Genomic DNA, 12,895 nt, shown 5'->3' on the forward strand with positions numbered 1-12,895 from the left:
ACTCTTCCTGGACCCCCAGGATGGTATGGGGGTGAGTTGGGTGGGGGGGTGGGTTTGCGAGCTCCAAGATGTGAGCATACATCCCCCCTTCAAAGCCCTACTGAAAGCTCACCTCTTCTGGAAGGCCTTCCTAGACTGAACCCCCCCTTTTCCTCTGCTCTTCCTCCCCTCCCCATTGCCCCGACTCGTCTCTTCTCTTTCCCCCTCCCCGCTCCATAGCACTTGTGTATAAATGTACAAATTTATTATTCTATTAATTTTATTAATGATGCGTACATATATTTCTATTTATATTGATGCTACTTATGCCTACTTGTTTTGATGATGATGATGATGATGGTATCAAAGCGCTTACTATGTGCCAAGCACTTTTTTGGGGGCATATTTGTTAAGCGCTTACTCTGAGCGAAGCAGTGTTCCAAGCGCTGGGAGGGGGGAATACAAGGTGATCAGGTTGTCCCACATAGGGCTCACAGTCTTAATCCCCATTTTAGAGCTGAGGTACCTAAGGCCCAGAGAAGTGAAGTGACTTGCCCAAAGTCACCCAGCTGATAAGTGGCGGAGCCGGGATTAGAACCCATGATCTCTGACTCCCAAGCCCGGGCTCTTTCCACTGAGTCACGCACTGTTCTGTCATCTGTCTTTCCCCCTTTTAGACCGTGAGCCCGTTGTTGGGTAGGCGCGTAGTAAGCACCTAACAAATACCAACATTATTATTATTATTACTGTCTCTATGTGTTGCTGAATTATGCTTTTTCATTCATTCATTCATTCACTTGAATTTATTGAGTGCTTACTTTGTGCAGAGCGCTGGACCGAGGGCTTGGCACGGACAATTGGGCAACATATAGAGACGATCCCTGCCCAGCAGCGGGCTCACAGTCTAGAAGGGGGGGAGGCAGCCGGCAAAACCAAAGCAGTAGTCAGACTTCCCAAGTGCTTAGCATAGGGCTGTGCACAGAGGACACAGATGGGATGAAGGAATGGGTGCGGAGCGGGTTTCTGGGGGCCGGTTGGCGGGGGAGGTGCAGGCCGGCGAGCGGGGCAGGCTGTCCCTCGGCCAGGCGGGGGCCCACAGGGGAAAGGGGGTGGGCCAGTAATAATAATAATGTTGGTATTTGTTAAGCGCTTACTATATGCCGAGCACTGTTCTAAGCGCTGGGGTAGATACAGGGTAATGAGGTTGTCCCACGTAGGGCTCACAGTCTTCATCCCCATTTTCTGGATGAGGGAACTGAGGCCCAGAGCATTCATTCATTCATTCACTCAGTAGTATTTATTGAGCGCTTACTATGTGCAGAGCACTGTACTAAGCGCTTGGAATGGACAATTCGGCAACAGATAGAGACAATCCCTGCCCAAAGACGGGCTTACAGTCTAATCGACTAGCAGTGAAGTGACTTGCCCAAGGTCACACAGCTGACGAGCAGCAGAGTTGGAATTAGAACCCACGCCCTTTGCCTCCCAAGCCCAGGCTCTTGCCACTGAGCCACACCCCGCTCCGGTATCATCCTGGCATCAATCACCCTGTCCCGTCACGCCAAAGGACGTCACTTCCCAGCCCCACCATTCCAAGAGGGAAACGGAGACCCAGAGAGGCAAGGGGATTTGATGATCCTGCTATCCCACCTCAGTAGGAGAAGCAGCGTGGCTCAGTGGAAAGAGCCCGGGCTTGGGAGTCAGAGGTCTTGGGTTTGAATCCCGACCCTGCCGCTTGCCAGCAGTGTGACTTGGGGCAGGTCGCTTCACTTCTCTGGGCCTCAGTTCCCTCATCTGAAAAAGGGGGGTGAAGACTGTGGGCCCCACGTGGGACAATCTGATCACCTTGTATCCCCCAGGGGAGTCAGAGGTCATGGGTTCTAATCCCGGTTCCGCCGCTTGCCAGCTGTGTGACTTGGGGGCAGGTCGCTTCACTTCTTTGGGCCTCAGTTCCCTCATCTGTACAAATGAGGATGAAGACTGTGAGCCCCACGTGGGACAATAATAATAATAATAATGTTGGTGTTTGTTAAATATTTACTATGTGCAGAGCCCTGTTCTAAGCGCTGGGGGAGATACAGGATAATCGGGTTGTCCCACGTGAGGCTCACAGTCTTCACCCCGTTTTCCAGATGAGGGAACTGAGGCCCAGAGAAGTGACCAAAGTCACCCAGCCGACCAGCAGCGGAGCCGGGATTAGAACCCCCATGACCTCTGACTCCCCTGGGGGATACAAGGTGATCAGATTGTCCCACGTGGGGCCCACAGTCTTCACCCCCCTTTTTCAGATGAGGGAACTGAGGCCCAGAGAAGTGAAGCGACCTGCCCCAAGTCACACAGCTGGCAAGCAGCACAGCCGGGATTCAAACCCATGACCTCTGACTCCCCAGCCCGGGCTCTTTCCATTGAGCCACTCTGCTTAGAACAGTGCTTTGCACATAGGAAGGGCATAGTGAAGCAGCATGGCTCAGTGGAAAGAGTCTGGGCTTGGGAGTCAGAGGTCATGGGTTCTAATCCCGCCTCTGCCACTTGTCAGCTGTGTGAATTGGGGCAAGTCACTTCACTTCTCTGGGCCTCAGTTCCCTCATCTGGAAAATGGGGATTAAAACTGTGAGCCCCACGTGGGACAACCTGATCACCTTGTATCCCCCAGTGCTTAGAAAAGTTCTTGGCACATAGTAAGTGCTTAACAAATACTATTATTATTATTAGTAGTAGTAGTAGTAACCAAATCCCACTGTCATTATTAGTGCAGAGAAGCAGTGTGGCTCAGTGGAAAGAGCCCGGGCTTGGGAGTCAGAGGTCGTGGGTTCTAATCTCGGCTCCGCCGCTTGTCAGCTGTATGACTTTGGGCAAATAACTTCACTTCTCTGGGCCTCAGTTCCCTCATCTGGAAAATGGGGATGATGACTGTGAGTCCCACGTGGGACAACCTGATGACCTTGTATCCCCCAGCGCTCAGAACAGTGCTTGGCACATAGTAAGCGCTTAACAAATACTATTATTATTATTATTAACCAAATCCCACCATCATTATTAGTGCAGAGAAGCAGCGTGGCTCAGTGGCAAGAACCCGGGCTTGGGAGTCAGAGGTCATGCGTTCTAATCCCGGCTCCGCCGCTTGCCAGCTGTGTGACGTGGGGCAAATCGCTTCCCTTCTCTGGGCCTCAGTTCCCTCAGCCGGAAAATGGGGATGGAGACTGTGAGCCCCACGTGGGACACCCTGATGACCTTGTATTCCCCCAGCGCTCAGAACAGTTCTTGGCACATAGTAAGCGCCTAACAAATACCATTATTATTGTTATGAACCTTATCCCACCGTCATTATCAGTGCAGAGAAGCGGCGTGGCTCAGTGGCAAGAGGCCGGGCTCGGGAGTCAGAGGTCGTGGGTTCTAATCCCGGCTCCGCCGCTTGCCAGCTGTGTGACTGTGGGGCAAATCGCTTCCCTTCTCCGGGCCTCAGTTCCCTCAGCCGGAAAATGGGGATGGAGACCGTGAGCCCCACGTGGGACGCCCTGGTGACCTTGTATCCCCCAGCGCTTCGACCAGTGCCCTGCAAATCCCGACCTGCTCATCATCACGGACCAAACCCCCCCGTCGTTATTCGCGGGGGTGGGGGGCGGCGTTCCGGTCCCCGGGAAGCCCAAGGCTTCCGTCCCCCTCGGAGGCTTCCTCCGTGGCACGTGGAGGAGGGGGCTCCCCCGGTGCCGGGCAGCGAGGGGCGGGGGTCGGGGGCCGAGCCCGGTTGGCGGGGGGCGGGCCGGGGCGGCCCCGCGCCACGGCAGTGCGCAGTGACTCCGCAGCGGCGGCGGCGACGACAGTCCCGGGAGCCCCGGCGGCGGCGGCGGGCGGAGCAGCCCGAGCCCCTGCGGCAGAAGGAGCCTCGGCGGCGACGGAGGCGGGGGGGGGGGGGGGTCTCTCCCGGGCCCCTCGGTCCTCCAGCCCCCTGCGCGCCCGCCTGGACCGCAGGCCCCCTCCCCCGGCCGGGCCCGGGGGAGGGCGGCGCCGGGAGCCGGGGGCGGGCCCGCGCTTCGGCCCCGGCATGGAGGGGGGCGCCGGGCCCCCCGGGGGGCCCGGGGCCGAGAGCCCCAACCGGGCCGTGGAGTACCTGCTGGAGCTCAACAACATCATCGAGAGCCAGCAGCAGCTGCTGGAGAGCCAGCGGCGGCGGATCGAGGAGCTGGAGGGTCAGCTGGACCAGCTGAGCCAGGAGAACCGGGACCTCCGGCAGGAGAGTCAGATGCACCGGGGGGACCTCCACGCCCACCGGGAGCTGCCCCCGCTCCCCCGGGACAACCCCGGCCGAGAGCCCCCCGCCGGCGCGGCCCGGGAGAGCCAGTATCAGAACCTGCGGGAGACCCAGTTCCACCACCGGGAGCTGCGGGAGAGTCAGTTTCACCAGGCCAACCGGGAGGGAGCCTACCAGGGCCGGGAGAGTGCCTACCAGAACCGGGAGAGTGCCTACCAGGGCCGCGACGGCGGCTACCAGAACCGGGAGGCCGTGTACCGGGAGCGGGACAGAGAGCGGGACGCGCACTATCCCGGCCGGGACCCCGCCTACTCGGCCCGGGACCGCGAGGTGGGCCCGTGCCAGCTGCACCGGGAGAGCCAAGCCCAGAGCCGGGAGAGGAGCGGGCGGGAGGGACCCCCGGGCCACCCAACCCGGGAGAAGGAGTCCGCCTACCCCCCCGGAGCCCGGCTCCCCCGGGAGCGGGAGCGGGGCCAGATGAGCCGGGGAGCCTCCAGGAGCTCCAGTCCCGGGGCCGGAGGGGGCCACAGCACCAGCACCAGCACCAGCCCGGCCACCACACTGCAGAGAAAGTAAGGCGCCCGGGTTTCTACCCGGGTCTCTGCCCCCTCTAGATCCCTCTCTCCAACCTGCCCTGCACGGAAAGTAAGGAGCCTGTGTCGTCGAATCGCATCCCCTGCCCCGCGGCCCACCCGAGCAAACCCGGGCCCCCTGCGGAAAGAAGGAGCCCCCACCCCTCGTCCCCGGGGGAGGGGTGGCCGCGGGAGTCGGCCTTCTCTCCCCTCCGGGAGGAATAGTCCGTCCTCCCGGAACGGCCTGCACCAGCCCCCTCTCCAGATCTCCCCCTGCTCCCTGAGAAGATGTCGGGGCCCCGAGCCACCCCACTGACGACTCGGAACCGACCCCTTCCCGTTTCCGGAGCTAACGGAACTTTCCCGTTAGGCCGGCTCCGGCCCGGTGACCGCGCTTAGGGTCATCCCGTCTTGGTATCGGTGGCGATGGCTGGCGTTCGTCCCGGGAGTGGGAGCGGAGGGAGCGGGGCCCTCCGCTTCCACCGGCCCGCCTTACAGGCCCCACGGTCGTAGCTGGGGCGGCCCAGATATCAGTGAGGGGAAGGCGGTTTTGCGGGGGAGCCGGTGCCAGGAGAACCCGGTCTGAGGCCTTTTCGCTAATTCGTCCCTACCCGGGCCCCTGCGGGACGGGAAAGCAGAACAAAACGGAAACAACTTCCCGGTCCTCAAGAGAGCGCTCCCCCTTCCCACGTGGCTCGGCCGATCCCACCCATGTGCTGTGACCGACGGGGTCCAGAGGACTGCGTCGCGGGGAGGGGAAGCTTTCTGCCTCCTTGGAGACTGCCGGGAGAGTAGATTGTCACTCAGTAGTGTCCCCGTCGTGAGGTCAGGGGTCGAGAGATTGGGACCCCGGGTGATCGTAATCGTACTATTAACGGCACGCTTTCTACGTGCGGAGCACTGTACCAAGTGCTTGGGAGGGTACACTGTGGCATCGGACACATTCCCTGCCCACGATGGGCTCGCAGTCTAGAGCATCTTGAGTAGGTAGGGCACTTGTATTTTTCCAAAGCATTTCCCCATCGTCGATCTCATCTTACCCCCCCAGCATCCCTGTGAGGTTGGGAGAGGCAGGTATCGCCATCCCCATTCGACAGCAGAAGTACCAGAGGCCCAGAGAGGTTAGGTGTCTGATCCAAGTTCCAGGCTAGTGGCCGAGCCTCGCTCTCTTGAATCGTAGGCCCGTGCGTTTTCCACCAGCCCCCGCTGCCCGGACCACGATGGTTGGAGCCCGGGGGGCTCTGATCCATAGTTGTTTTGGGGTCCGGACACTTCGCGTACAGACATAGAACGTGGGATGGAACGGAGCAAGAAGGGGGATCCTTCTTGGTTTGTAGATGAACCCGACGGTCTGAACCAGTCGTGCATCCCACAGGATTGGGTGTGACTTTTTCATTTCTATTCTGGCAGTTTTGCTTCCTCCTCAACTTCTCCCCAAAAGGGAATCCACTTTCCCTCTCTTGTACACTAGGAGTCTGAGGCTGTCAAGAGATTGGGAGATTATTCTGCTCCCTTCCCGAGTTACCTACCTAGAGCTCCCCCTTTCTGTTTTCTTCCCCTGAGCAGACTTGCTCATCCCTTCACTCCGTCATTCCTCTCGGTTGCGTGTGGGATGAGGTTTTCGGACCACAGTTTGCAGGGTGGGCTTAGGGATTTTAAGCAGGGTGCTTTTAAAATAGTACTTGTTAAGTACTTATGTGCCAGGCACTGCACTAAGCAGTGAGGTAGTTAGAAGATAATCAGGTTGGACCCATTCCCTGTCCCACCTGGGGCTCACAGTCTAAATCGGAGGGAGGAGGATTTAATCCCCATTTTACAGGTGAGGTGATTGAGCCACAGAGAAGTGAAGTGACTTGCCTAAAGTCAAATGGCAGGTAGGTGTCAGAGCCGGGATTAGAACCCAGGTCCTCTGGCTCCCAGGCCCAAGCTCTTTCCACTAGCCCACGCGGCTTCCCTTTTTGATTTTCCGCAATGAAATCCCGACCACACAAACTCCCCCCCCACCCAATCCCTCACCCCCACCGGAGTTCTGGGGCTTGGGGAGGGGTGGGGTTTTCATCCTCCCCCACTCACCCCACCCGCCACGGTCTCCCACTCCCTCCTCCGGGTTAGAATTCAGAAGAGCTATTCACTGTTGCTGCTGCTGCTGCCGCTGCAAATGGCTCCAAGCCGCCAGAGCTGTCTTGGTTTGTAAGAAGTGGGCGAGGGAACTGCCATGCAAGGCTGGGGCGGGCGGGAGCCAGTCTCCACAGGCTGCCAGCCAGTGTTTGGGGGAGGGGAGCGCAGCTGGCACCCCTCCAGGCACTTACAGTCCCTGGCTCACTCTGGCCCCACTCTGTTGGGATTAAGAAAGAGAGGGGAGTCCCAGGAAGTTTAAAGGCATCAGAAAATGGCCCCCAGAGGCACGGTCCCTCCTCCCCCGGCCCCGTAGAGGAAAGGGAATAAATCAGGGCCCTGTCCTGAACTTGTGGAGGTGGGGAAGTGGGCCGGGTTTCTCTGTTCCAGGATGGCACTTTCTTCAGCTCGCTCCCGATCTGAATGGTCATTTTGCTAGCCTGGCACCGCTCCCTGCCTGGAGAGACTCAGGATCTCTTAAGAGGCAGAAAAATGGGCCCCAGTTGCATACTGGGGGGTACTGTTCTCGGGTGGAGTGCCCAGTTGGAGTTCTTCAAAGACCTGTGCCCTTTTTCCCTTGCGAGCCTTAGAATCTGAAAGACTCTGCCTTTAAGGGAAGACCTCGAGCTGTGTGGGTCCTTGACCCCGAGCCCCGTGGGATACTGGGGAGATGACCCTGATCTTGTAGTAGTTCCACCATGAAGTTCGGCAGGACATGTATGTCTGGAGAGGGAAATGGGGTTCAGCCTCTGGGGCCCCCTTCTCCCAGGGTGACGATGATGAAAAGGATGACCGAGACCAAAGGCTCATTCAGTGTTCCCAACAGCGGAGCCCTTCATCACCATCATCATATCATCATTATCTTCACCAGCATCAGCATCATCTGTCTTGCCAGGCCAATTTGGTTTCCAGAATTTCTGTGCTTTGGTGACACTGCAGAACAGCCCTACTCCAGAAGCAGCCGAATTTCAGCGAGCCCAATCGCATTCTGGCTATTCCCTTTTCAATCTGCTCTCTGATTCAACTCCAGCTCCGCCTCCTGACTCAGTGGCGGCTAAGCCCACAAGACCGCTGTCTCCCCAAGCCCTCGATAGCGGCTGGCCCGTATCTGGGGGACCTGGGGGAGAAAGAGCGGTCGGGTTGGTTTGCTCGTACATGTTGGCAATTCGTAGTACTGCTGCATAATTCATATTACATAATTGTAGTAAGTGGCAGCATATTCTCCCCCAGAAACCTGCTCGTTGGGGAGATTAGAGACGGCGCGTATGCTAGGAGGGCACTGTCGGTGTCGTTCGGGAGGGCAGAGATCAGTAGCTGGGTGGAGAGGAAAGATAAAGGGTGACGACAAGAGGTAATGTTAGAAGCTGCATGGCTTAGCCCGGGCTTTGGAGTCAAAAGGACCTGGGTTCTAATTCTCTTCCACTTTTCTGCTGTGTGATCTTGGGCCTCAGTTACCTTCATCTGAACAATGAGAATGAAGACTGTGGGCCCCCGTGGGACACAGGAACTGTGTCCTACCTGATTATCTTGTATCTTGTATAGTAAGTGCTATAACAAAACTCATGAAAAGTGGAAAGGGAGTTTGCGAATGCAATCCCCCAGCACACGTCTCTTGGTCTCAAGTCTCCACTGACCCAAAAAAAACCCATCATCCATCAATGGTGTTTATCAAGCACTTTGTGCAGAATGCCATGCTAAAGTATTTGGGAGAGTGCAGTATTACAGAGGTAGACACGAGCCCTAACCACGATGAGCTAACAGTCTGGATGAGAAAAAAAAAGCACAGAGGATTTTCATAATTTCCCCAGGCTCCGTTTCGGCAATTTCAACCCAAAAGTTGCATTTTCCGTCTCTTCCTTGGTCTTTTGCTCCTCCTAGGCCAGGGGAATTCAGCTAATCAGTCTCATTTCCTATTTTTATTAGATTTCACTTCTAACTTCTTCATTGATGAAATGACACTTTAAGGAACCTGAAGTAGAATCAACTGTACTGTCCCATTCTTAATCCATAGAGGAAGAAGGAAATCGAAGCCAGAAAAGGGAAGTAGGAGTTAAGGATTCATCGAACTCAAGCATCTTGGCTGCCTATCTCCTGCCCCATTGACTTTGCCCTCCTTCCCCTCCCACGCAGCTGCCCTTTCCTCCAGTCATCCCTCTTCAACTTCGGGGCATCTGTCCTGCCTTCCTGTTGAACCAGACGGGCCAAGGGCGCCTCTCTTCCAGGATCGTCCGCCTCAGAACGCGGGCGACTTGGGAGAGCAATAGTGGAGAAATGGGGAAAGGTGGGAAGAGAAATAGGCAAGTTTTTGGTTGGCGAATTCTTTGCTGATATCTGACCCTTGCCAGTTTAGATTGAGGATGAGCAAGGTGAGTCTGCCAGTGGCGTCTGACATCTCAACTGAATCCAGTTCTTGTTCCTAGGGACTGACCCAATGTGAAAGAAAAGTAGGATCCTGGGGAGGTTAGTGGAAAAGCCATGAGGATTACCAGTAGGGATCACGCATCTGTCTGAATCCTGGGGGTTTGGGGGGGGGGTGACTGTGTGTGCGTGTGCATTGGTTCCCTGCTACTCCTTACTAACCCAAGGCCTCAGATCAGACCAAAGCACTCCAAATTGCTGCCCGCTTCCCTTCAGTAGCACTTCCAGTGTCTCCAGCTCCTCTTTCTGTAAAAGCAGGAGAGTGGAGGTCATGGCTCTGGCCTTAGAACATTCCCCGAGTTAGCATCGACAACCGCCCAACCCTACCCTAGGCCCCAATGCCCTCCAAAACAATGGTGTACCCTCACTTTTATTCCTCCCACTCCCGGGCCTTCCTGCACTACTTTGGGGAGAAGCCATTCTGTTCCTGTCCTCCCACAAAGTCTGAGAGAAACCGAGAGAGCCAGGAGCCCACAACCACACACCCCCTGCCGCCCCCTCCCCCAGAAGAGAAGAGCAGGAGTTGGACTGGGTTGCAGTTGCCAGGCATTGGACTGTTCCTGGCCTTTTGCACAGAGGCGGGCAGGAGGCAGATCTCAGCTCTGAGCACAATGCAGCAGGCCGCTCTCTCTCCTTCCCCCCTTACACCCACTCTTCCCCATCGCAGCTGAGAATTCAGCTCTGCGGCAGAGGGAGAGCTGGGAACTCAGTTCCATTTTGTGATAGCAGAGCTGTCCTGGACGGCAATGCTGGCTTCCTTGCTTTCTTTCCTCCTTTTGCTTTTTCCCCTTGGCCCCTTTTAGCGCATCCCTTGCCCCCGCAGACAGAGCCTCAGTAGCCTCCGCTGCACCCCTGCCCGCCTGTGTGCTCGTGGCACTCTGGGCCTCATGTTGGGCAGGGATGAGAGAACTCCCCCGCACGGGTTCTCGATCTTGAAACCGCAGGACTGAATCTCAACCACCGTTCCCGACGGGAGATTCCCTACGACTGTCCTCCGCCCTGAGTGACAGGGGTAGATGGAGTTGGAGGTTGGAGAATGGGGACATTGAAGTTCTTGCCCCGGTTCCTTCTTGGACCTACTGTGCCATTGAAGGAAAACTGGGTGCCTTCCCATGACTCAGTTTCTCCACTGGAGATCTTGAAGAATCCTTGATAACCTCAGCTAGAAAGTCACCCCATTTCTGTGTTAGAGTAGGCAAGTCATGTGTTAGTTCAATTTGGACAATATACCAAGGAGTCATCCTAGTCCAGGGCTACCTAGACTAAATTGTGAGCCCCACGTGGGACCGGAGTGGGTCTGAACTCTTGAATTCACCCAGTGCTTAGCACAGAGCCCGGCGTGTAGTAAGCACTTAGAAAATACATTCTGGAATGAACTAATTGCCCAGGAATTCCTCTGGCCCATCCACCCATTTGCCTCTGCAGATCTCTTCTGCGTGGAGTCAGTTCCTTGATGAAAGGGCGGAAAGAGTGTGGGGAGAGGGAGAGGATTAGGCCTTCTCACCTCCCAAGACGGGGCTGTGGAAGAAATCGTAGTCACCAGTTGATAAGGAGTGAGGAGCCCATCCAGAGCTCTGTCTCTCTTCCCTGCCAGGGCCAATGATAAAAGAATTCATTCATTCATTCAGTCATATTTATTGAGCGCTTACTGTGTGCAAAGCACTGTACTAAGTGCTTAATTCAAGGAGTTTCTGGTCACTTTTTTGTTAGGAGGGCAAAAGCCCAGTAAAAGCATTTCAGGAACTCTCCAGTCTCCAAGGGAATCATTGCCGAGGAGGAGTACTGGGAGGAACCAAATTCCCTGTCAAGTTGTTGGTCCTTTTCTCTCTAACGAATGGAGGAAGAGCCGGAGTCTGGCGTATGATATTTGGGACTCAGCCTCTTCGTGGAAGGCAGTGGGATCATATGGGAGGTCAGAATTACAAGGTTATTCCTAACTCAGAGTCTTTCCCTCTCCTGAACCCCTCTCTGAGTCCAGGATGGGGAAATGGGGTGAGAAGAGGGCCACCTAACTCCCCCCCCCCCCCCCCCCGCCAAAAAAAAGGGCTAAAGTTAGGCAATCCGTTCAAGAATCTTTGGAATCCCAAAAGAGAAGCTACCCCTGACATACTTCACTAATCACTGTCCAGCCTTTCTGTCTCCGCCCCCTTTTCCTGGAGGAATTGGTCAATGTTTAAAGCTGCCATACAACTCTGCATCAGCCTGGGGCTTCAAAGGGCTTGGGCCAGACCCAGAGGAACCTGGAGATCAGGTTATAGGCAAGTAAAACCTTTAATAAAACTGAAAATTCAACCTCCTTACGGCACGCTTCTCCAGGTTAGTGATATTTACTGTCCTACAGTGCAGCATACCTGGGACGCTGATAAGAGTGTGCAAAGCTTGTGAACGAAGTTCAGGTTGATATCATCCGTGGGCTGATTTCTGTAAAGTACCTGCGAGACTAGTTTAAAGGGTGAATTGTCAGTGCTTTGCTCTTGGAAGTGAATCGCTGAGGAGGCGAGGCAATGTGTAAATATCAATTAGTGATATTTATTGAGTGCTTTTGATCAATCAATCGTTTATCCTTATTGAGTTCTTACTGTGTGCAGAGCACTGTACTAACTGCTTGGGCGAGACCAATATAACAGATGCATTCTGTGCCCACAACAAGCTTACAGTCCAGAGGGCATCTTTCTATGTGCAGAGTACGTGGAAAGAGCCCGGGCTTGGGAGTCAGAGGTCGTGGGTTCTAATCCCGCCTCTGCCACTTATCAACTGTTTGACTTTGGGCAAGTCACTTAACTTCACTGTGCCTCAGTTCCCTCATCTGGAAAATGGGGATTAAGACTGTGAGCCCCATGTGGGGCAACCTGATTGCCTGTGTCTACCCAGCGCTTAGAACAGTGCTTGGCACACAGTAAGCGCTTAACAAATACCAAATTACTTGGTAGAGTGCAATACAATGGAAGTGGTTCCCTGCCCATAAGGAGACTATGCCAAATTATTCCATTGGAAGATTGGCACATGATAATTCCTTCTTGCCTATAGCTTTTTTATTTGGTTGTCAATTCTTTAGACATTTTACCCCACTGTGGACCTCCCAGCAAAGGCGAAAAGTCGTCTAGCTGGCCCCAGAGGTGTTCCAGCTGTTCCAGCCAGTTCTAACTCTATACACCCAACAACTGACTGAGGGAAATGAAGCAGCCGAGGGTCCGGAACCTCTCCCGTTCTTCGCTTCCTTCTTGTCGGGTTGGCTAAGCTCTGCCCTTCCCATCAATTGAATCTCCTCTTCCACAATCCTATTAGCAGTCGTGGTGTCTCCCAGCGGTGCTGTGGAACTGGCAGGGGAACAAGAAGTCTGGCACTCTGAATACTACCCAGTGCTTCATAGGTTGAGATGGGGGGTGGGTCATGACACCTAAATGCTCTTTCCCTTTGGAATATGCCCCTGGTGTCAGTCCAGCCTCAGACTCCTCAAGCTGCCACTTTCTTGTGCTCTGGCCAGGGTGACCTCCGGTTAGTGGAGAGGGAAGAGTTGTGGAGTCTCTGGGCTTGGCTCCAGTGTTAAGCTTGGGACAGGAGG

The 12,895-nt window shown here is 55.4% G+C and overlaps 1 protein-coding gene across 4 annotated transcripts in view; it reads left to right on the forward strand.

Moving 5' to 3' along the window:
• Positions 1 to 12,895, forward strand: part of IQSEC2 (IQ motif and Sec7 domain ArfGEF 2) — a 105,877-nt gene that overhangs the window by 12,450 nt on the left and 80,532 nt on the right. For 3 of the 4 annotated variants that reach the window (XM_039912335.1, XM_029067002.2, XM_029067010.2), the window contains exon 1: positions 4,018 to 4,800. The exons of the other annotated variant lie outside the window; for it this stretch is intronic. In XM_039912335.1, the coding sequence (XP_039768269.1) occupies positions 4,022 to 4,800 (779 nt within the window). In that variant the 5' untranslated portion in view covers positions 4,018 to 4,021. Of the gene's footprint in view, positions 1 to 4,017; positions 4,801 to 12,895 lie in introns of those variants that run through there. 4 annotated transcript variants of the gene reach the window in all.

This window comes from Ornithorhynchus anatinus, chromosome 6 (genome assembly GCF_004115215.2).
Source record: "Ornithorhynchus anatinus isolate Pmale09 chromosome 6, mOrnAna1.pri.v4, whole genome shotgun sequence".
In the NCBI taxonomy this organism is placed as follows: domain Eukaryota; kingdom Metazoa; phylum Chordata; class Mammalia; order Monotremata; family Ornithorhynchidae; genus Ornithorhynchus; species Ornithorhynchus anatinus.